Genomic DNA, 23,801 nt, shown 5'->3' on the forward strand with positions numbered 1-23,801 from the left:
ATTTGTGGTGTTGTGCGTGTCTCGCATCAGACCCTGCCGGCAGTTCGCTCCAAGCTGCGGTGGCCTTCGGAGGGCTCCAGCCTGTTTGTGGACCTTAGTAAAGCTCTTCGTAGGGTATTTGAACTCCTGTTTGGGACCTGGAGACAGAGGGGTTACTTTTGTCCAACTGAACTGATCACCGAGAGCCTCCAGCTCTAAAGCTTTTTGTCCTGCAGCGGTTCGCTCGCTGTTCTTCACAGTACTGTCAGGCGTCACCAACAGTCGCATGCTTAAATCACACCGTGCCAAACCAAAGCCGACCGTTCTCAGAGTAACGTGCTGAGGGGCTGGGGCGATAAGCTGAGATATTTTTTCCAAGATGTGAAGCCATCTCTTGCACAGGTCATTTTTACTAACTGGTATTTTTGTGCAGAAACTGAATTCAATTACTGTGCAGTTTTTTGGAGCACAGTTTGAATTCCAAACTAAATATTAAGACAGCTGTTTGTGAAGTTTCTAAATCTCATTGTAAATATTTTGCTGGTTCTGGTTCTCTAACTTATTTTTTGTGGCAGGAATGATTGATATAATCATTCAGAAGGGACCGCAGATGCCAATTTTTTTTTTTTCTAAAAATATAAAGGAGTTGGCCTCTTGTTTTTGTCTCTGGCCAGCTAAGGATGTTTTCTGAGCAGGTTCTACTGTATCAGAATCAAGACCTTTAGAAAAGATAAGCCCCATCTTACTGTTATTTTTTAGCATTACCAGCCAGACCTACTCCTAGCAAATTTTGTTTACTTTCCATTTAAAAAATTTAAAACCAATGAAGTTCACTTTGCTTCACTGGAGGAGAGTAAGCAGTGCTACTGTAAGCAATTCTAGATTGGTAGAATTACTGTTACTGGCAGGAAAATAACTGCTTTGACCACACTAGCATTGCTCAAGCTGAAAAGTTCAAAGCGTGCTGTTTTACCAGTAAAATTTGCCTTATATTGGCACAGGCTGGGAGGCCCCCACAATCCATTCTGACTCCTGTCAGCAGAATCCAGAGTTTATGCTGACCAAGCAAAATCACCTTCTGAAGAAACAAAATTCACTGTATTTCCACAGCACTAGCACTGTAACACTTGTGTGATTCGCTGGGGGTTTTACAGTTTTCCAGGAACAATCCCATTCTGTCCTCGTCCTGTAACAGTAGCTGCTTCAGCGCGGGTTTGACCTGCCCTGTCTGGGCACTCGGCTTCTGCGTTCAAACCTCTAGTTTTTGGAAAAAGCTCCCCTTCAGCTGCCTTTGCATCCAGGCTTGCCGTCAGGTCAACCCGCTGGTTAAAAAAACCCCCACAAGTGAAAGCTGATACTGCAGATTGGTCTGTTAAAGAAAGCCAAGCCCTTGGAGAGAACAGGCAGTGGAAGTGCAACGCAATAACTGATTCACACAAACTCCTTCTGGATTACCCGTGAAGCTCTGCAAATCGGCACGGAGTGGAACCCTCAGGGGCACAGTGTCTCCGAGAGCCTTTTTGCTCAGCGATGTGCTACAAGCAGCCTTTCTCGTTCCTTACTCTGATCTTTGGTGAAGTTTCTCTCTTTACAAAACACCAGCGGGGCTGTGTTCAGCAGCGACAATGAGAACATTTGGTCTGCAAGTCATAAAATATCCCTAAAAATTTTTACTAAGGGCGTACTCAATAGTTGGTATGGAGTGGGTCTTGCAAGAAGTAGTATTTTTTTCTTGCTCCTAAAAGTCATCTAGAATTTATGGCTCCAGCAGGTTGGATCCTTCAGTCTCACAGTTGGCATTTTAATTCTACTGGTGCAAGTCCACTAGTGAAATGTTTCGATTTTCATTTCTAGCCTAGTCCCTTCCCAAAGCTTCTGCCCGGCAGCGTTCACCCCTTCGGGAGCCATCACCCGCTGTATTTCAGCAGAGAGCACGTAGCTCCACCTCGTGTCCTCCTCCCATCCAACAGGCTGCAACTGGCTTCTCAGCCGACCAAAACCTAGTTTGGTTTCCTAGTCTGGTTGCCAGCTTTACTGAGCTTTGGAAACTACCTGCACGCCCAGCCCAGTCCTCCTTCCCCCTACTCCACAGTGTCAGGAGTAGCTTAAGTAGCGGAGTAACTTCAGTAGCAGAGTGGAACACTATCCCAAGTTTGGCTGTGCAAAGTGCAGAGGTATGATCATCAGAATTCTAAGCAGGTAAAACAGAAGAATGTTCTTTGGGTCTTTTCCTCAGTCCCATAACCAATTTATTTTCCAAAAAGACATCTGTAAAACCACGCATCTCTCGCGTGACACCTACTGATGACGGCTGATACAGCGGGAAGCAGCTGTTGTAAGTATAATCTAATTTATTTAGAGGAACGTAGTATTTCCTTTTTGAAGATTAGGATAGATGTGAGAAACACGCTCACAAAGACACTTTAGAGGCAGATTTAAAAGTTTTGTGAAGCAAAGAAATTTATTCTTTATTCCAGAAGCCTGGGCTGGTGGAAGATGTCCCTGCTCATGGCAAGGGGGTTGGAACCAGATGATCTTTAAGGTCCCTCCCAACCCAAACCATTCGATGATTCAGTGCAGCGCTGGGTACACCTGGGCAGTGGGCACCCAAGCGCACACCTAGGAAAGTCACTTACACTTTTATAGTTTAGTTCATGATTACATCAGAGCCATTTACGCAATAAAAGTCTCACACACACCCCCCCCCAAAGTTTCTACGTGGCATGTCGTGACATGTCATGCAATTCTCTCTTGGAGTATGGGCAGCTTGTTTGTGGGGATCCTCTGGTGGTCATTCTCCCCATCAACAGTGAGAATTCACAGAATCACAGAATGTTCGGGGTTGGAAGGGACTTGTGGGGGTCATCTGGTCCAACCCCCCCTGCCGAAGCAGGGTCACCCAGAGCGGCTGCACAGCACCGCCTCCAGGCAGCAATTCGGACCACGAATGGTTATTTGGCGGTTGTTGGCACATGCTCCCACCTTCGTTTTTCTTGTTGACATTTCAGTTCCTTTGTTCTTTAGATTTTAACATTTCTTGCAGAGCAGCGATATCCTGTATTTACTCAAGGTTACTTCTGTTACACCTTGCTGTTAACCCAAGGCTACATGTTACATCTTGCTGTGTTAATGCTTAAACAAGTTACTTCCCAAATTTTCTCACAATAGATGAGTTTCTTTAGATAAAAACCGGGGCTGTTACAGTGGATAAACCCGTGTTAACCCCAGCGGGCTGTGCCTGGACTCCCTCTTCTTCCAGCCACCTGCCACACACCCACTCTGCCTGCCCGCGACGCGCCGGTTTGCCGTTAAGCACCGGGAGGGCCGGGCTGCTCGGCACAGCCCGCAGCAGGGTAACTCAGCGCAGCCCACAGCGTCTCCTGAGCGGGCCGAGGGGGGACCCGCACCGCACCGCCCCGCGCCGCTGCGGAGCCACCAAGGCGCGGGGAGAGGCCGCTCCAGGCCCCGGTAGCGCTGAGGGCCCGCTGTCCTTCGGCCCAGGGACGCCCGTTCTGTCGGGACGAACCCGAGCCGGCGTGAGGAGGCCGTTCGGGAGCGGGGGGAGGGGGGAGGAGCCGCCGGGCCCGCGCAGGGCACCGGACCGCGGCACCGCAGCATGGCGTGAGGCCCTCGCGGCCCTTCCCTCCTGCGCATGCGCCGTTGGCCGCGCGGTCACCTGACCCGCAGCGCGCCGCGAACGTCAACATCTCGCGAGAGGTGAATTCACTCTCCCCCTCCTAGTCTTACCTCCGCCCCGAGAGGAACGCCGCGCTTTTTGATTGGCCACCTCCGGCGCGCGCGGAGACCCTCCGCCACCGCGGTCACCAATCGGCTGGCGTCGGAGAGCCTTTGCGGAGGGCCCGGCTCCGCCCCTTCGCTCTCCGCCTCCCGCCGCGCGCAGGCGTGGTGAGGGTGCGAGGGGGGCTTGCGGGCGCGCGGTGCACGCCGGGACGGCAGCGCGCTGCGACCAGGAGGAGGCGGAGGAGGCAAGATGGACGCGGGGTTCTTCCGCGTAAGTGCCGGCCTCAGGGGTGGCCGGGCGGGCGGGGAAGGCGGCGGGGCAGCCCCGGCGGGGCCCGCGCGGTCGAGCCGGGCCGCTGCAGGCCCCGCTGCCGCGGGCGAAGCCGCTGGCGCCGCGCTCCCCTGAGGAGCACCGCCATGCCCCACCCCCCCCTCCACCTCCGCCCTGCGCAGGCTCCTGTGAGGAGCCGCCGCGAAGAAAATGGCGGCGGGAAGGAGGCCGGTGCGGCTCGGCCCATCCGCGAGGCCGCGGCACCGGGGGGGCTGCGGGAGAGGGAGGGGAGCGGCCGGGAGGGGATTCGCCGCTCCAGGCCCGGGCTCGCCGTAGGAGGCGGCGGCTCGGTGCGCGGCGGGGACACGCGTGCCCGCGGTGCGGCCTCCGCCGGCGCCCCCGAGGGCCGCGCTCGCCCCGGTGAGGCCTGGGACCGCCGGTTCCTGCGCTGGGCCCCGGGGCGGCCGGGCCTGTGACCCCGCCGGAGGCAAGAGGGGTCCGGGCGCGTCGGGGCCTGCCGTGTGCGGTCGGTGTCGCGGCTGGCTCCCCAGCTCGGCTCTGACCGCCCTCCAGTGCGGGGAAGCGTGGGAGAAGCGGCCCAGGGGCGGCTGAGATGGGGGGGCACCGGATTTTGCAGCGAAGCGCACTTCGGTGTCCACATTCAAACCAAATAAAGAAAATTGCACGTTTTTTAGAGAGACGTCTTTAACGGGTGACACAAAAGTGGTTAAGCGTATTCAAAGCAAAATGAAGTTATACTATTTTTTTTTAGGTTGGTATTTGATTTTTTTTTTTTTAATAAATGGACTTTTTTTTTTTTTCTCTTCTTACAGCTGTGCTGTGTTTTCTGCAGAGACTATTAAACAATAACCTGCCTAGGGTATATTTATTTTCAGCCTTTTCTCCTATGAATTAGAATGAACCTTTTTTTTTTCAGGTTCTTTGACAATTTTGAAAGCCAGTGTGTCTGAGAGTACTTAAGTTTGCATGCAGTTTAATGTTAAAAATTCATTTACCGGTTCAGCCCAATTATTTTGCGTTCCTGCAACCAGGATGCTTTTAAAACATGAGGGCATGCATAACCCTTAATTCAATTTTGTATTAATGCACTAGAGTGAGAATAATTACAAGTTAAATCTACACTTGTTCTCTTTAGTGCAATTGCTAAAAAGTTTATAAATCAAGCAGTTGTAATTTGTAGCTGAATTAGTGGGACTGAAAACACTGAATTAGGAATCTGGCATTGTTTTAAACTGGCCTGTGAAGGGTGGCTGCTCGAAAAAAAACAAAAGCAACATGGTACTGAAACAGGGCTGTAGACATTGTTCTGGTCTAATTTTAGTCAGGATTCATAAGAAACCACAGTTATTGAGGAAATTACAAAAGTGCAGCGGAGCAGCTGTTTGGACTCACCTCAGCAAGAAAGCTGCTATTAAGTCTTTCAGTTCTTCACACTTCTATAAAGTTGTCAGTGCTAACTATTTTGTCTCTGCCTTGAAATTCCTGTGGTGCTGTGCTCTGTGTCTTGTTTGGTTACCCTTGCTGCTTGCCATGTGCTACAAACAGGCTAAGAAAAATTCCATTGCTTTCCATTTTACTCCTGGGCTGTGAAAGTGTAGAACATAAAATTCTTGAGTGATCTGAAAAGCATTGTGTTTGTTGCTAGTGTGTAAGCCACACAGTAGACTGCAAATATTATGAAGAGTTTTAAACAGACTTAATCCTGGTAAGTGCCTGTGCCACAGTGAGTCTTTAGGATTCCAGAATAGCAAGCAGGAATGTTAATAGTTTGTTCCCTTTCAATATCTGATGACTTTGTAGCATATTACATTGCTAATTCAAGATGCTTTCTGATCAAGTGAAGTGGTTAGGTTACCTTAGAATTTGAGCTTTTTCTTATTTATTATCTTTTAGTTCTTTAGCAGCTTGTATCATTGCTGGTACTCAACCCCTTCTTCTGTGCATAGGAAATTGCATGTATTAAATTTTCATGTTTTCCATCATTCGGGTTGGTTTCCTGAATAAAACTTCACGTGTGAACTGTGGGTTTGTTTCGAATCATTAACAGGTCATTGGTATTTGGATGCAGTTCTGCACATACTGTTGTTCATGTGTGGTTCTGTTTACTTATGTACAAGTAAATTTTCCAGAACTCGACTTTCAAGCCTTTCAATTCTAAATGAATTTACCTATAGTTTCTGTTCATGAAGGTGGAACGAGTTGGTGAACTTTAACAGAGCATGATCAATAAAATAGTATTCTTTGTACTCTTGCTGGCTCTGTGTTGGCTGATTGTTGGCTGATTTGCTTCAGAGAAGTTTACTCAAAGGTTTCATAGATGTCACTGTAAACAAATATGACATTTTTGTTCTTGGACAGAGGAAAAAGAGCTTATTCCTTCTGAGGATTTTGTGAATTCTAGCATAAGTCCTCTTCATAGCGGTTTGACACTATTGTACTTTTAAATTTGTAAGTAGTATGCCAGGGAGATTATATGATCAAGGTGTCACAGTAGAGCTCAAGAACCTGCTTACCGCTAAATCTTCAGCAGTAGATGAAGACTCTAGTGCTAAAATTGAAAGCCTCCTGAAAAGGCTTATTGCACCTGAAAAGGCTTATTTGCTTTCAGGATGGTATGACTGGTGTTGCTGAGCACTGTCCAGTGCAAGTATGTGGGAAACTTAATACTTGAAGGTAGTTGAATGTAATACAGACTAAAAATCTTACTTCCTGTGCTTTAGGGAACAAGTGCAGAACAGGACAATCGCTTCAGCAACAAGCAGAAGAAGCTGTTGAAGCAGTTGAAATTTGCAGAATGCTTAGAAAAGAAGGTAAGTTGATTAGGATGAGACAGTTTTCAGTGGAATAACTGGGTATCAGGTGGTACACACAGGAATGAGGAATGTCTTTTCCTCCACAGCCATACTGGAGGATGTTTGGAATATCTACTTGAGCATCAGAGATATAGTAATAATGTATATGATCTGGTTACAGTACTAAGTATCACCAGTAAGCTTTTATGTAAAATACAGCTTCAAAAGAATTCTGATTTCCAGGAAATGTTAAGTAATTCAGAATTCTAGGAGTCCTTAAATGTCACCCTCCAACACCCTTTTTTGGGTTGATTGTTTTGGGGGTTTTTGTTTGTTTCAGGTTTGTAGAATAGCGTGTTAGAAATGTGTACTGATTATTCTGTAGGTGAAGTTACTGCAATGATAGTCCCTGGGGCAGTGGAGAGAAACTGCAAGAGCTGCAGAAAACTCAGTTTAAAATTCCTTGCTTAGGTGCAGTTATTTGCCCTGCGGAAGTCTTTACCTGGTGATTGTTAGAGAGCATGCGTTCTTCAGGTGGATGTTGAAGTGGTGCATCCAGGGTAGTTGCTGTTGGTAGATATCTGTTCAGCAAACACATTTTGAAGTGTGGAGCTCGTGCTTCGGTAGGCTCTGTTGGCCCTAACCTGCCCAGGAAGCAAGTGATGAAGCTGCAGAGACACCTGCGGTGGAAGACCCAGCAAAGCTGAGTGCAGAGCTCTTGTTGAGAGGGTCTTTGTTTTTGTAAATGACAAAAGCTGATTTCTGAAAGAAATGCATTCCGAAGAGTTAGATAAAACTAACAACGTTTCATTTGTACTGTTCCAAAAAGGTAATAATGTCATCGTTTCTAGGGATAATGGTAAGAATAAAACATCTAGCGCATGTTTATTTTTCTAGAGAATTGGACTATGCTCTCATCTTGGGTAAGGAATTTGTAAATGAAGAAATTTGGGATGGTTGAATTCTCTTCTAACTTTGTATGCTTAATGATTTTTCAAAAGTTGTTGAAGTCTGTCGTGGACAGGTGTCAGGGGAATTGGTGAGCTGAATCAAGACCACTGCTTTATTGTTCGGTGGATTTCATTATTTACTAGAAACTGAATTCTGTGGAGGGAGTGAACAATACATTGGTGTAGTTTTGATTTGGGGTTGTTTTGTTTTTTTTGCTGTCTGGTCTAGCTAGTATGTACTGGAGTTTACTAGAAATTTGCTATGTTCTGACTTTTCTTAACATCTCTAGGTTCTAGCCTTAGTTACTCAGGAGAGATAGGGGAGTCTGTGTTAGACCTAAAAAAAAAGAAGAGAAGCCAGGGTATCCAAACTGGTGCTTTAATCAAAATGCTGTGGTTAGCAGAGGTTAGATGTGTTTAAAACAAAACTGGGCTGGGATAATAATGTATGTAGCAGCACACAGTTAAGTCTTTACAGTGAAAGAATTCAAAGTACTGTGAGCTTGTATATTTAGTGAAAGGGCTTGCTCTCAGAATGTTCTGTTTCTCCTGGCTATTTAATATAGGTGGACATGAGCAAAGTAAATCTGGAAGTAATCAAACCATGGATAACAAAACGAGTAACAGAAATCCTTGGATTTGAAGATGATGTAGTAATTGAATTTATATTCAACCAGTTGGAAGTGAAGGTAACAATTTTGTTGTGGATATTGTTTCTAAATGTGTAACATAATTATTATGAATGCTATTGAATCTGTGAATTTCTCAAGTACAATTAGGAGGGGTTTTATTACTATGTATATTTTTGAAAGAAATTCACTTTGTAAACAGCTGTAAGGCTGGAAGTTTAGTGAAGGTGCATAGTTTGCAAACTGCTCAGGTGAAAATCAAACTTACTGTTTTAATTTTGCTGTTACATGTTAAGTTACTTTGACAGCAATTTTCTAATGATGATGTGATTTATGATTTAAAAGGCCTGAACCAAAATGGAAGTTATTCCTTGCGTCTGAAGTATAGCACCATCACCTTATTAGGTCACAGCAGAGTGAGTGTCCAATGTCGCTCTGATCCAACTCCCTTGATGATGCAGTGTGTGTTTGGAGGTGAGTTGTGTAAAGTGGCCGAACCAAAAAATCCAGGAAAGAGCAATTGGGCAAAGCTTTACACTGCTCTTGAAATTACTGTAAAATAGATCAGGTTTTATGTGGAGCATGAGGGGAATTCTGAACTGATCAGATGGTATTTTAATGGAGAGTGGTTGAGTCAGTTTAGAGTCCAGATCTATAGCTGTGTTAATTTTTTTCTTGTTAATTACTGGAGGCTAGTATTTGTATTTGTTGTAGTTAATCTGCAGACTGATAAAGTATGAACGCTATTGAGATCATTTAGTACAGTAAGCTTCATGTGAAGGATATGAAATAATATGAGGTTGTAATAAATTCAGTTTTTCTTAATGTCTGCCACTGTGCCACTGCAACCCAAGGGACAGTAAAAGATGTATGACATGAATTATTGGCAAACATTCTCATGCTGATGTACTTTGCACTTAATCTTTTTTCCTAAGAGTTCAACCTTGTGTTTTGAGAGAACAGTTGACATTTCAACTGATAAAGGTATTGCTGTTTAAAAAACTTTAAGTTTCACTGTATTTTGAAGATATTAGTATCTATTTAATGAATATTTAGATGTTATTATGTATAGAGAACAAAAAGGGGAAGTAAGTTTAAGTACCAAGCTAAATAAAGCTGGGGTTCGTAGTAGGAAATGTTTTCGTAACATGTGTTAGTGTAATAAAATCTGAATACTCATTTTAATTCCCCTTATACTAAGCATGATTAAAGTTTAGAACTTTTTTAAAAACAATCTTCTTTTTTTGTGGTTGTGTACTCATTATTGCTTGTTCGTCTTTTGCAATTTAGATAAATGATATAACATTAAACTCAAGGTGGTTGAGTTGCAGTAGGGAGTCGGAAGCAAGCCAAGGGAACATCTTTCTCTACAGGGGACTTGGCGATTCCAAAACCCCCAAGGTTCCAAGAAGAAACTGAAGACACCTGGAATCTGTACTTGCTTTGTGCTGTTGAGCTGTGCTTGTTATATGGACCTTGTTGCTTGACCAACAAACAACATTAGAATTAAAAAGCCCACTTTAACTTTGAACCTCTCTTTGACCTCTTAACCCTTTGTGGACATGACATAATCACTTTGAGGATAATCTTTAAGGCACCTTCTTAGCATATACTCCCTCCGCGCAGGCGTAGTCTCGTGTTTTGGAGAAAGTAAGAAAATGCATGCATGAATCTTGAACTTTCGCAGTAGGATGTAGGGTACTTAGCAGAATGTCGTCTGCAGTGTTAGGCAACTATACAGCTTCTGTCCATTGTGCAGATGTTAAGAAAGATTTCCAAGCAAGGAATATCAAAACAATCAGGAAAAAATGTTTAGGAAATAATTATAAAAAATTGTAGCAGCATTGTAATGGTGTATTAAATTTAAGGCCCCTGATTTCCTGTGTAGCAGCTACACGGTCCAAAAATACTTATGAAACCCACAAAGGATTAACAGGCCTTTCTGAATATTTATGGTAAGATACAAAAGAAAAATTAATAGTACAATAAACTTAAATTGATGAGAAATCACTAGGGAAAGATTTAAAAAAAAGTAGTTCTTGGGTGTATATGTATTTTAGCCCCCATGGTAGTTTTAATTTAAGTTTAATATAGACTGTATGTTGTTTTTTCAGATAACCGGTTTGTCTTTCTGTCATATCTCTTTGCAGAATCCAGATTCCAAAATGATGCAAATCAACCTGACTGGTTTTTTGAATGGGAAAAATGCTAGGGAGTTCATGGGAGAACTGTGGCCACTGCTGTTAAGTGCACAAGAAAACATTGCTGGTATTCCAACTGCATTTCTGGAACTGAAGAAGGAAGAAATAAAACAGCGACAGGTAGGATTTTTTAATAGCATCGTGGATGAGTTGTTATGAGAACTGGGCAGAATTAGTGGCTGCACAACTATTGGTATTTCAGTAGACATTTGGTGTTCAGCAGAACTCATTTGTCTGGGCAACGTGTTTTAGTCCTGAAGCAGTATATTTTGTTGTTGTTGTTTAACATACGTATTTGATAAGGTGTTTATGATGGCTGTGAGTTAAGTGATGATATTTGGTTGCATAGATAGAGCAAGAGAAACTGGCTTCTATGAAGAAACAAGATGAAGACAAGGAGAAGAGGGATAAGGAAGACAAAGACAACAGAGAAAAAAGAGACAGATCCAGGAGTCCGAGAAGGTAATGAAAACCCACAGACAGTGTATCAGCAGTACTCTAGAACAGAGTGAAGAATGCATGGCAGAGAAAAATGAATGGAACTTTGGAAATACTCTGCTTAGCTATTTTAGCAGCCTAGTTTGACTTCTTACTGAACAGTAATTGCAGGTAAACTAGAGCAACTTTTACGTAGGTATTGTTTACGCTAGGAACTGTTTTTAATGGTTTGTTCGAGGTTTTGTTCTTTGTGTTCTTGGGGTTTTTTGTTTGCTTGATGTTGTAATTTGACTGTCAATTACTAGCAGAAAATATAAAGTAGTCCTGCATGTATTTTAACTGCTCTAGACAGTACTGAGAGTCTGCCTTATTCAGAAGAGCTTTTAGCTGCTGAATATCACAGGTTTTATTATCCTATACATGGTTTCATTACGTTGTGCAATTAAATGGCACGTCTTTTTACTAGACGCAAATCACGATCTCCGTCCCCTCGAAGGAGGTCGTCACCTGTCAGAAGAGAGCGGAAACGCAGCCATTCTCGCTCCCCTCATCACAGAACCAAGAGCCGTAGTGCTACTCCTGCACCGGAAAAGAAAGAGGCAACTCCTGAGCCAGAACCCTCTGTGAAACCAAAGGAGACTGTTGTTCAAGAGGCAACTCCAAACAGGTAAGTGTGATAACTTTGTGTGCAGAACTGTATATATCCTTTTAAAAAAATGGAAATTATCTTAATACCTGTTTGGAGCTTGATTTGAGGGGAATGCTGCTTCTCCCTGCCCCCTTGCAATGGCAAAAGAATTTATTTCATAATCTTCAGTAAGATTTCTTTTGTCCTGTGTCAGATTCTAAAGGTGGAGTGCTTAGCTGCCACTGTGGTTTCATTGTCCTGGTAATCTTTTCCACTGCGGACAATGTAATCTTGTTTTCTAGAAAGCTGACACATAGCCTGTGTGTTATTTTTGCTTCTCTTTGAGTCGTTGTACCATGTTCTGTTTCTTTCCAGAGTTTTGGAGTGGGATGTCTAACATCTTGTCAGAGGATGGGCAGGAGAGGGTTTGTTGTAGGGGAATACCTTGGCAGCTTCTAATGTGTTACTCCAGAAGCTGTGGTTTGTATGTGCTTGTAAATTAAGTCTTTATTTTTAACAGTGATATCCCAAAAGCTCCTAAACCTGAACCTCCTGTACCAGAGACTAAGGAAAATTCACCAGAACGTAATTCAAAGAAGGAGAGAGAGAAGGAAAAAGAGAAGACTCGTCAAAGATCCCCAACACGGTCCAAGTCAAGGTCAAGATCTCGATCGCGTTCTCCATCTCATTCTCGACCAAGAAGGCGTCATAGGTCACGGTCAAGGTAGGACTTCAATTTATCGTGATCATCAAGGTTGAGAAGTGAGTATTTTGTTCTGAAGGTGCCACTTAATGTAATGTTCTCAGTTAAAGTAGTGATGTTTTTGGAGATGTTGGGCTATGTTTTACGCCAAATGGGAAAAATGGATTGAATGGATAAATGTGTTCGGGAGTTGTTTTCTTCCTGTCAGTTCATGAGAAGATGCTTGCAGTGACTAACACTGACTGGAGAAAGAATGGGGTACTTAATGCTGAGTGTGGCACTTGTTCGATAGTGGGAATTGTGTAGCCTTCTTTTAGGAGATAGGTTTGGTGCTGAAGATGTGAAATTACTTTTTTTTTTTTTTAGTTTTTTTTCCCTTTTTTATTATTTTACTTCTGAGTAGAGAGGTGTTGATAAACTTTAAAGCACTGATTGTGACTGACTATACCACTTTGCATCATAATCTAAATGCTACCCTAACATGACGCGCTTGGAGAAAAGCGGCTTTACGCTCAGTACTCGGAGGATCAGTTCCCTCAAATCTGAAAGTTAGATAGTTGCTTTTCATTTGAATTTTTGATTGTGACAGGTGTTACTCCCCTAGAAGGCGACCAAGCCCAAGACGACGGCCATCTCCAAGGAGAAGGACCCCTCCACGGCGAATGCCTCCCCCACCCAGACACAGAAGAAGCAGATCCCCTGTGAGGCGGTAAGATTCCCTGTTTAGAGACAACTGAACATGTTGAAACATTGACAGTCGAAAGGAACGCTAGTTGTGAGGAATGAGCGTTACCAAAATTACCTTGTTCACCTTGCTTAGTGCTGTCGGGTGTATGATCTGAGTGATGTAAACACTCCAGTGGTGTATTTCGTGTGTTGTGGTGGAACATAATAGCAGCTGTGAAACCATTTCTTTTAAGATGAAATAATGAAAATAATCTTTTTGAAAAGTGGCGATTTCAGAACCGTAACTTTAAATGGCTCTGGATAGCTCCCTGCATAGATTGGCATGACATCTTTTTATGACTTTTTTGTTGACATCTTAGTACTTTTTTTTTCCTCTGTGGGGAAAAATGAGAGCAAGTAGCTGGATTGTACTTGTTGGCATTTTTTAATTATTACTCGATACTTCCATCACATAACATCAGAATTGAATTTTGGCTTGAAATATGTTTCTTCATGTTCTTTCATTTAAAAATTTTCAAGGTCTGCTCTCTAGTGTTGGATGTTACATTTTGACAGCACAAGCAATTGCTTTAGTAGCAAAGCTCTGAATTGCCTTGCAAAGAAAATTATGTATTTAAGGCAATGTCAAAATAGACACTTGTCTTCATAGGAAGTGAGTAGAGTCCTGTGCTCTTCATAGGAAGAGAATTAAACTGACGCTTTCTGCATACAGGAGTTGTTCTTTTTTTAGGAAGGAACAGTTCTTCCTTTTTGTGACAAGGTGATGGCTTTTTTTTTTTCCCCCCCTGTGTTTGTAAAGATGTGCATTTCACACAGTTACTGGGAGAGCTGTGAAAAGTATCAGACCTGTATGTTGCAAGATGTACAAGAGCTCCCTTTCAGCAAATGTTTATCTCACTCAAGGTAGGGTTTCTTTTTTCCAGGTTCTCAGGAATTCTGCAGCCAAAGGTGGATTCTGCAGGTACACAATTGCAACAGAACTTGCCACAAATTTTGCCGCAGAATTCTAGAGGCCTTACCTTTTTAAAATTACAAAGTGAAGATGAAAGACTAAAACATAAGAATGGATAGACTGATTCTGAATTGTTAAGTTGTCTGAAATTTTTACCCCTGGTATAAAAACTTTTTATTGTAATTGTACACTAAACTCTTAAACAGATCTGTTCTGAAGATCATTAAATCACATGTGCTAACATGGAGAACTCTCTTAACCATTCAAAAGTTAGAGAGCCCAAACAAAACTAATTGCTCCCAGGAGAAAAGCTTAGTTGTAGACTGTAGATTGACAGAAGGCAAGCAAAGGTAACACTAACAATTTTTTGCTCACTATGTAGTTTAAAAATAACTGTGAAAGTTTGGTTGTTATTCTCTTCTACAAGCCAAGTGTTGAAGGCTGTCCACCATGTTTTGGAAGTGCTGTTGTATGTGGCTCTGTGTATGTGCTTGCGAACAAATGCAGTTCTGTGTTCATGCTCAAACATTTCTTAAGCTGGCTAGTCAGAATCTAACGTTATATTTGATTTACAGGAGAAGACGGTCATCAGCATCCTTATCTGGCAGTAGCTCTTCCTCTTCCTCCTCACGTTCCCGATCACCACCAAAGAAACCACCTAAAAGAACTGTATCCAGTCCTCCTCGTAAAACACGTAGGCTGTCTCCTTCAGCAAGCCCTCCGAGGCGGAGGCACAGACCATCCCCACCAGCAAGTCCACCTCCAAAACCACGTAGGTCGCCAACACCCCAGCAGTCGAATCGTGCAAGAAAAAGCCGTGGCTCCATTTCGCCTAGCAGAGCATCAGGTAATCAAATAAAAATTCGTATTCCAGAACCTTTTATCATTTTGTGCTTTTGTTTCCTCAAAGATGGCATGTACAGTTTGTATGAGCAGAAAAGCATGCAAGAATGTAACAGACCACAACTGAGTCATTTGACTTTGTCTTTTAGCACCCAAACATAAGAGTACTGAAAAAAGAGAATCTCCTTCGCCAGCACCCAAACCAAGGAAAGCAGAACTGTCTGAATCAGGTATGGCGCTCTCTTTTCAACACTGGTTTTCGGTGGGGTTTTTTATCAAAGATGCATGACGATAAAAGGCAGTGGTAAAGTGCTGAACCCTCTTGATAGGCTGGCATTGAAAGCAAGAGTTTTCAGAAGTATAAAAATGATCACTGCTACTGCCTCAAATGCTTCCATCCAAGCTTTCTTGAGAAAAGCTCAACCAAAATGTATTCCAGCCTCAATGTTATCTTAAGATTTGGAAGAAAAAAGAAAAAAGCCTGCTTGATGATCTACTGTGATACAATTTTGCTTCTGCCTGAATAAGGCAAATTTGTATCTTCGGTTTAAATATTCTGCCCATGTATGTACCTTTTCAGAAGAAGATAAAGGAGGTAAAATGGCTGCAGCAGACTCTGTTCAACAGAGGCGTCAGTACAGAAGGCAAAATCAACAGTCTTCATCTGGTATGGATGACAGATTTCCTAAAACTGGATTGCAGTTACCTTTTGCAGGCAGTAGTTAATTTAAAGTTGAAATACTGATGAAAATTATTTGCTGTGTGCACTGCAGGGCTATTGTAAACTTCATTATCAGTGGTAAATCTAGAATTAAGTCACTTTATTACTCATGAAGAATAAAGTATAATTTTTAAAGATGCAGTAGATGTGAATTGGTTTAGATGTTTAAAATTTGCACTATTAAGCTCTTACCATCACACGCAAATACTGTTTGCTGTGGATTACTCAATCTGTTGTTGCAATAGGTTAATTCCTAATATTTTGGACTCTTGTATGCTTGAAATCAGTAAATTAACCTGGGCCTGATGTAGGTTTTTGAGCACTTAATGTTTCTCTAAGCAGCTGCATTTCACCTTTTAAATGACCTGGCTAGTCAAATTTTGTGTGGACAGTCAGGTTGCTGCAAATATTTTTACCCAGCTCTGATGGGATTTCTTTATTGCTTGACTTGAACTAACATTTTAATTTGAAGTGTTTTTAAATAGAGGTGTTTTGTTTTTTTTTTTTACGGAGAGGAGGTTAGTACTGCAGTTACAACCCTATGAGTAACTGTGTTAACAATGTCATGAGAATCATTTTCTGGAGAGTGATTCTTCTACGTTCATAGATTCTGGTTCTTCGTCTTCAACTGAAGAGGAAAGACCTAAAAGATCCAATGTGAAGAATGGGGAAGTTGGTAGACGCCGACGCCATTCGCATTCACGCAGTCCATCGCCGTCTCCGCGAAAACGACAGAAGGAATCCTCTCCTCGGTAATTTCTTAAGCTGAATGAAAGATGTCTTTTCTAACTATTTATTTATTTAATGTTGTTGTTTATCTGCTATGCAACTGTCAGAAAACAGAATGAAGTCATGTCCAGTTTGCCCAAACTTATTTCAAGATTGCATTCTTGTTATGCTCATTTGTTAAGAATTGCCCTGAGCTTTATTTGAACGTGATCATTTTTGCCTCAAATATGTGGCAGATAGATTTGTCTTGTTTTGTTTTTCCTCCACTGCTATCAGGATGCAGATGGAAAAGAGGTGGCAATCGCCAGTGATGAAAAGGTTGGTTAGAAATTGATCTGTTAAATAGAATTTACATACAGAAAATAATTTAGACAGGCTCTCATGTATTTTGTTGTGGATAAGTACTTGCCATCCTTTGTCCTTTGGACTTGTGCACTCAAAGTAGTAAGGTGAGAGAAATTCAGACTGTGTTGCTGAATGTGTTGAGTGTGGGACCATTTCTCTGGTAAAAAAAAAAAAAAGGAAGAAAGAGGAACACCTGCTCTGTCTCCTTCATTGTCGCTATTTGTTAATTGATGTAAGCTTGTAACAGCTAATAACACTAATGTTATCAGCATCTTACTGATGCCTGAAACCAGCTGAATGCCTGTATTCTTCAGAAGTTTTTGTATTCCATGTGCACATGTTTGGCAGATAGGTGAGCATTACTTCATGTTCTCACGGCCAGTGACGTTCTGGCTAAAACCCTTCTGTAGACCTGCAAGAAGTGATTAAGATCTTGATGTTCTGGGTCACAGATAATTGGAATTTTCAAAAGTCTCAATCCTCAATTCATTAGGTACTTGGAACTGCTAGTAGTAGACAAGTAGCGGTCCAGTAGTGAACATCTACTTTATTTTCTCTTACGTAAACAGTATTGTTAACACTTTTATTGGTGAAATTCTTCACTCTGTGTTGATCTTGGAATATAGGAAGGTGCAGGAAACTGGGTGCTTGATGGGTTTATTAATCTGATATGGTGACCCTTGTGAACAATCTGTAATTAAGACCTATATAGGATATAGTTGCAGCGTACATAATGATGGATCAGATTAAGTATGACTACTTCTGCAAATGGAGACCATTCTAATTATGGATCTTGTCAAACAGTTGTATGTAAAGCAGATTGGAATTTAAAGATCTTAATCTGTTTGCAGCATACTAAATTCACCTCTTGCCTGTTGTGTAAATAGACGTGTTTAATTAGGGTAGCCATGACATTGGAAGGCTGGTATTTTTTTGGATCATAAAGAACATTGTCTTTTGGAGCAAACTCTTCTCTATAAATTATAAAGTGTAACTCATTGCCTTGGAGAGCAACAGCTGGCATATTTGAAATCAAGTCTCGGTTTATGTAGATGAGCTGCTTTGCTTTTTTTATTACTCTCATTTTTTCCTTTATCCAGTCATTTTATCTAAATTGATTTTAAAAAAAGGAATGTTTTACTTTACAAAATACCAATATTCCTCTCCTTTAAAACTCTAGGAAACTCTGTGTTTGCTTAAAATTTCCCCACCCGGAAGTCTGTTGTAAGCCTTGCAGAGCAGAAGAGGCTTAATTTGTGAATAATGTTAATCCAGATAGCTGCAGTTTAGCAACAGCTCTGCATTTCAAGAAATAAGGCATTTTGATTTTCAGATCTGTGGATAAAAGCTGTTCTCAAGAGTATGGTTTCACACTCTTCAATTTGATCCAACTTCAGACTGCTGCTGAACACGGTTTTGTTCCACCTAACAGAGCTGGGCATTCCCAGCTCCTCCCTTGTGTTGGATCTAGCAATCATAGCACTGCATGACACCAGAGCGGTGTTTTTGTTGGGTTAGCTTCCTGGAGGATCAGTGAGCTGGTCTGACTCGTTAGATGATCACTAGATTCAGTGCAAGGGAGATGCCAGAAATGACTTTTCAGAAGAAGAAAATGGGAGAGTGTTGGCCTTCCTCTTTGGATGCAAGGTGCGAATAGACTGTGTTAAGCAGAATGTGAAATTCTCTCATGACTGCTCTAGTGGGCTCTGAGAGTTACAGTAGAATAACTGTTGTCTCACACTCTTCAGAAACTGGAGTGTATTTTCTTCCATCAGTGGTTCGAACAGAATTTCATTCTGAAGCGTATGAAGAAGGTGTTTTGTATAGCGAAAGCAAAAGGACAGAAAAAGAATCTCGGGGCTCAATTGCAACTTTTCTGAGAAATCCGTTTATCTCTTCAGTAGGAGGAGGAGAAGTCCATCGCCCCCCCCAGCCAGGCGGCGACGCTCCCCTTCACCTGCCCCTCCTCCTAGGCGGCGGCGGTCGCCTTCATTACCTCGTCGAAGGTAGTGTAATGCGTTTCTGTCATGAAGTGGTTGCTTTTGGTTTGTTGACTTCCAACTGTAACGTGTAAGAAGAAATGCCATTGTGGAGGAAACCAGTTCCTTGATTCACAGTTAGTGAGGGGAATGTAGTTTGCTAGTGAGATTTTGTGTGGTAGGTGTGTGGCCTGGATATCATTTGATTGCTGTATTAAATACTGAGTAGCACTCGTTAAGCTGATTTTGAAAAAGTTTGGTGTTAAGTTTTAAAGAATATTTAGAAAAATTGTTTTTCTCCTTGCTGGGCGAATTGCAAGACCTTGTAACTAATTCACGTGCCTGTGTGGCACCTGAACGTTGTGTTTTCTCTGAAGGTCTCCATCACCACCTCCACGCAGACGTTCGCCTTCTCCGCGAAGATACTCCCCACCGATACAGAGACGCTACTCTCCTTCTCCACCACCGAAGAGAAGAACGGCTTCTCCTCCTCCCCCACCTAAACGAAGGGCATCACCTTCTCCACAGTCAAAACGCAGAGTCTCCCATTCACCACCACCAAAACAAAGGAGCTCGCCAGCCGCTAAAAGGCGTTCACCTTCGATATCTTCCAAGCACAGGAAGGGATCTCCTCCCAGTAGGTCCAATCGGGAAACACGTTCTCCACCACAAAACAAAAGGCATTCACCTTCACCACGGCCTAGAGCTTCTCATACCTCCGCAAGCCCACCACCACCACGACGGGGAGCTTCAGCTTCACCCCAGAGAAGACAGTCTCCATCTCCAAGCACTAGACCCATCAGGAGGGTGTCAAGAACACCAGAACCTAAGAAGACAAAGTAAAAAATCCATCTTTATTGGTGGTGGTTTTGTATGGGGGTTTTTTGTGTTGTTGTAATGCAGTGGGAGTAGCTAGGTAATCGCATTAACAAGGTTCTCATATCTTGAGATTGCTCAAGTGTTGGTGGCTCTGTTCAGCTTCCATCATCATAACGCTGATTTTCAGAAGTTCATTAGATTGGAAGCATCTGTTAAAATATAAGTGCAACGTGAGAAGGCACGTTAAAGAGGCTTTACGAAGGGTTTGAGGGGTCTTTTAGTAGCACAACAAAGCACTGGGATTGAGCCGGCAAAAAGAAATTCCAGAGAAGTTTGGTTGCTAGCTTTGTTTAAAGAAATAGGAACTTTCTTTTATTTTAAAGCTAACTGCAGAAGGGAACTGACACTTTTCATTAGCTCATAAGTTGTTTCATAAGTGGTCATCCAAGATAAACATCTAGAATTTTAGCAGTTTTGTTTAGTGTGATGCCGCTATTACGAGCGGATAGTCAAAAGTACGGTGCTGGCTTATTAATGCTTTCAGAAACAAAATGTAGCTGAATATAATGCCTTGCGCTCTTTTTTCATTGGATGATAAAATAGCATTGCTATTCTCTTGACTTTTAACATGGTTATAAATGAGTCATATCAGAAGAAGAGGAGCAATCGTTCCTGAACATTGATAGTATTACTGGTTAACAAGATGTCAAGTTGCAGTATCTTTTTGCATTACGGACCCACGGTGGTATTAGATTGTTTTGCATTTTGTAACATAGGCCAGCAAAGCAACTAATCATTTTTTAAAGTGGTAGCTCAACCAAATCATAAGCACATATTTTCATTTGGCTTTTTTGTTAATTTTGACTTTCTTGTTTTGTCTCGTATCTCTAATTGTGGCCCTTCTGTTTTTAAGGGCTTCCACACCAAGTCCGCGATCTGCGAGGCGGGTGTCCTCATCACGATCTGCATCAGGATCACCTGAGCCAGCACCGAAAAAACATCAAGGACCCCCATCTCCTACTCGGTCTTGTTCTCCTTCTGCAAACTGGTCACCTGCAAAAAAGGCTAAAAGCCCAACTCAGAGCCCATCGCCTGCACGGGTATTTGTTTGCTAATAGAAGCGATACTGTTTTGGGTTATATGGCAAGTTATTTCCTGAAGTCTTAGCTGCTGAACAGCCCTAAGCTTACTCACATAGGGGGGGGACAAAAATCCTCAGCGTGATTTTTCATAGTTAAAACTTCTTAAAAACAATTTGTACCATAATTTTTTCAAGCTTAACACCTCCGAGTCTGAAAAAAAGTACCATTAAATACAAATTTTAACTTCTGGAAGACAAGACTTTCCCATTTTATTAGTCTACATAAGTTTCATAGCCTACAAAGTAAGGTTGTCTTATTTATGCTACGTAGTCTTATGTGCAAACTGAGGCTGTTCCGAACAGGAAGAGAAGAGATTGTTCGGCATCCTTCTCTGTTCTCCTAACGTGTTTCCTATGGACACTTCCATTCTTTGCCAGAGGAGTGCGTGAGGGAGTGAGACTCCACCTGCAGTATGAATTTTTATGAAGAGGCTTGCCTGGCATTGCTGTGACCAGCATATCGAGTCTGCCTGGTGCTATGTTCTGTTTTAAACAGCCGCAGCACAGCCGTGCCTTACAATATCTGTCTTCTAGGATTGCTTCTGCCAGTGGGTTGGGAACGGGACTTTCCCCCAGTTTTGAAGGCGATGTTGAGTTGACTGAGTTTCAGATGTTGCTTGGTCCATTTGGATTTCGGGATGGTTGTGGGCTTGTTTTAACAACATTTGGAAGCCTGAGGAAGGAGTTTGTAATATCTGGTGAATTGTTTGTTCCAGAATTCAGATCAAGAAGGGGGTGGAAAGAAGAAGAAGAAAAAGAAGGATAAGAAGCATAAAAAGGATAAAAAGCACAAGAAACACAAAAAACATAAGAAGGAGAAGGCTGCAGCGGCTGCAACAGCCGCTGCTGTGGCTGCGGCCGATACCACCTCAGCACAGGAAGACCAGGAAGCAGAGGCAGAACCCAAAAAGGTAGGAGCTTGGTACCTAGGCTTTGCTTTTGAGCAAGAGTCCAGTGTCAGAAAATCAGTGGGAGATGGATGTACGCGGTCCTGTTGATGGTCTAAACAGCGGCCTTGCTTCAGAAATGCTGCTTAGTGTCTCATGATTTGCGGTATTGGGAGGGCTGCAGCCTGGCTTAGCTTTCAGTGTTTGAAGAAGTGCTTTATCTTTGTTTGAAGGAGACGGAAAGTGAACCAGAAGACAACCTGGATGATCTAGAAAAACACCTGCGAGAGAAGGCACTGAGGTCAATGAGGAAGGCGCAAGTGTCCCCACCATCCTAGGCTGAATCCTTTGATATAATGTACATTTTATTTGGTTTGTACTCAGAATTCAATTTCAAATTGCTAAATGTGTTTGAGCTTTAGAATATAACATTTGTTGTAATAATTGCTAGGTTGAGGTTCACCATGTACAAAGGGCATGGATTTACATTACAAAAGGTGTCCACAGTGTACTAGTGACATTCTTTCATTGACAGTCAACATAATTTCATTTAGAGTGAGGCTTTTTAGAAGCAGTAGGAATTTGTTTTGAAGGTTTTAAACATGACCGTCGATTCCCTAGTTTCTTTGAAATTCAACAAAGCCTTTAGCATAATTTGTGAGGGTCTCATTTGACTTCTTTTATATCCACTGACATTACGCTACTAACCTTTGTGGTTTGTAAGCTTGCCCAGAAGTAAAACCACTGTGGAATTACCAAGGAAGGACAGATATTTTAATGCTTTCTCCTGTTGCCTGTGTAGTCTCCATTAAAGCGAATCAAGAATAGCAATTTAGAGTGGTACATAAATGAAAGCATGTTGTTTACCAGGACACTGTGGGTTTATATTGATGTAACATGTTGATTTGGAACACTGGAATTTCATTTGTATTTTTATGTTCTTTTTTTAAAGGGCAGTTTCCATGATCAGCAGTCCCAGAAAAAAATTCCTTCAGTTACATAAATTTTGTTTGTGAGATGTTGTTGCCCCATTCATAAATCTTGTCTCGTTACGGTTCTTCAGAATGGTATGAGCAGCTTTCAGAGATGTGGTCTTTGAAAGTTTGAGGAACCTGAACTTTGGATATTGTCATGTTTTCACTGTTTTTTGTTTTCGTTTTTTTTTAACTAAAGCTATATAAAGCTTGTGGATTAAACAAAATAAATTTCTAAATTTAAAGAGATGTTGGCTATTTTTATATGAACATTTACATTTGCTAATCGGCTTTCTTTTGTACAGGGTTAATGAATACACAGATAGGAAAAAGTATTTGATCCAGTACGCTGGCTTCTGAAAAAGTGGGGCTCTGGTTTTTGGCTGTCCTTGGGTTAGCGGAAATGGCCGTCTGTTAATTCAGCGACGCTGCCGTTGTGTCTGGGTCGGTGTTCTTGCAAAGCAGGAGTGAAACGGTCTACCTGGTCAGCAATCGTGTAGGATGGACAGGCTTCAAACAAACAGACAAACCATTTGCTGGTGAAAACTGCTTCTCACAGCAAGTGAAATGTTTCAAGGTCCTGCAAAAAGAATTAATGGCAGGTTTGCATTAACATCGTTAACGAGCTGTAGACATGGAAACACTGGTTTGAATGCTCATCGAAAGAATCCCGGTGGCTCGCTGCCTTTTGCGTGATCATGTTTGGAACTTGCTGGATTGCTACTGTCGAATTTTTCTTTAAATTCAGGCTTTGTTTCTGAAATCAAGTCAATTCTGAAGTCTGAGGTTCCTCTGGAAGGAGGAATGGAACATGCTTTTGAAATTTTTTGTCCTGCATCTGAAGTAGATGTGATGTGCACAATAAAGTGTAGATATTTGATTAGTCTTTTTACCTGACATCATGTCGGGTTTTTAAATAAAGCAGATATTGTGTAGATACTGGATGGAAGGGGATATCTTTAAAGTAGCTTCCTCACATGCTGAATCTTTTGTTTCTTAGCAGAAGTCTACATTGTATGCTAAAGTGCTTGTAAACGTAGTTCAACAACACTTGAATGTTGAGTATCATCTGTTACTAAATGTGTATAATAAATTCCAAGAACTTTCTGGACAAACACGTTTTTAAAAGTACATCTGAGTGACTTTGCTTATGAAACTTCAGAACCGAGCAGCGTGTTGTGCTAATGTCATTGCCGCATTTTTTTTTTCTGTCACTTTCCTTGGCAGCACAAATGATTCTGAAATTCAGTCTTAACAGACCATACGTGTGCAGCCTTCCCAAGGAGGTAATGCCGTGTTCTTTATAATCTGATTCTTGCTTTCATCTGGGTTTTGTGACCTCTGTGCGCCTTCTGATTTTAGGACTAATCG

At 42.2% G+C, this 23,801-nt stretch overlaps 1 protein-coding gene across 9 annotated transcripts; it reads left to right on the top strand.

Annotated features, from left to right (window-relative positions):
• The first annotated feature begins 3,885 nt into the window (after positions 1–3,885).
• On the top strand, positions 3,886–22,675 carry SRRM1 (serine and arginine repetitive matrix 1). 9 transcript variants are annotated; one of them, XM_075437839.1, is made up of 18 exons: positions 3,886–3,991; positions 6,733–6,822; positions 8,321–8,443; positions 10,534–10,704; positions 10,934–11,046; positions 11,489–11,689; positions 12,171–12,374; positions 12,943–13,062; positions 14,568–14,839; positions 14,985–15,065; positions 15,416–15,502; positions 16,164–16,308; positions 16,562–16,603; positions 18,532–18,636; positions 18,987–19,448; positions 20,342–20,528; positions 21,286–21,480; positions 21,690–22,675. In XM_075437839.1, the coding sequence occupies exons 1-18, from the start codon at positions 3,971–3,973 to the stop codon at positions 21,792–21,794; spliced, it is 2,724 nt and encodes a 907-aa protein (XP_075293954.1). In that variant the 5' UTR covers positions 3,886–3,970; the 3' UTR covers positions 21,795–22,675. The 9 variants fall into 9 exon arrangements, with proteins under 9 accessions (XP_075293954.1, XP_075293955.1, XP_075293956.1 ...); XM_075437840.1 differs by having other exon boundaries at positions 15,419–15,502; XM_075437841.1 differs by having other exon boundaries at positions 12,958–13,062.
• The last annotated feature ends 1,126 nt before the right edge of the window (positions 22,676–23,801 follow it).

This window comes from Opisthocomus hoazin, chromosome 17 (genome assembly GCF_030867145.1).
Source record: "Opisthocomus hoazin isolate bOpiHoa1 chromosome 17, bOpiHoa1.hap1, whole genome shotgun sequence".
Lineage (NCBI taxonomy): Eukaryota > Metazoa > Chordata > Aves > Opisthocomiformes > Opisthocomidae > Opisthocomus > Opisthocomus hoazin.

Coding starts and splice junctions, on each gene's coding strand:
- SRRM1 (XM_075437839.1), top strand. CDS start 3,971: ATGGACGCGGGGTTCTTCCGC. Junction 6,823..8,320: donor CAGAATGCTTAGAAAAGAAG/GTAAGTTGATTA, acceptor TATTTAATATAG/GTGGACATGAGCAAAGTAAA. Junction 21,481..21,689: donor CAGAGGCAGAACCCAAAAAG/GTAGGAGCTTGG, acceptor CTTTGTTTGAAG/GAGACGGAAAGTGAACCAGA.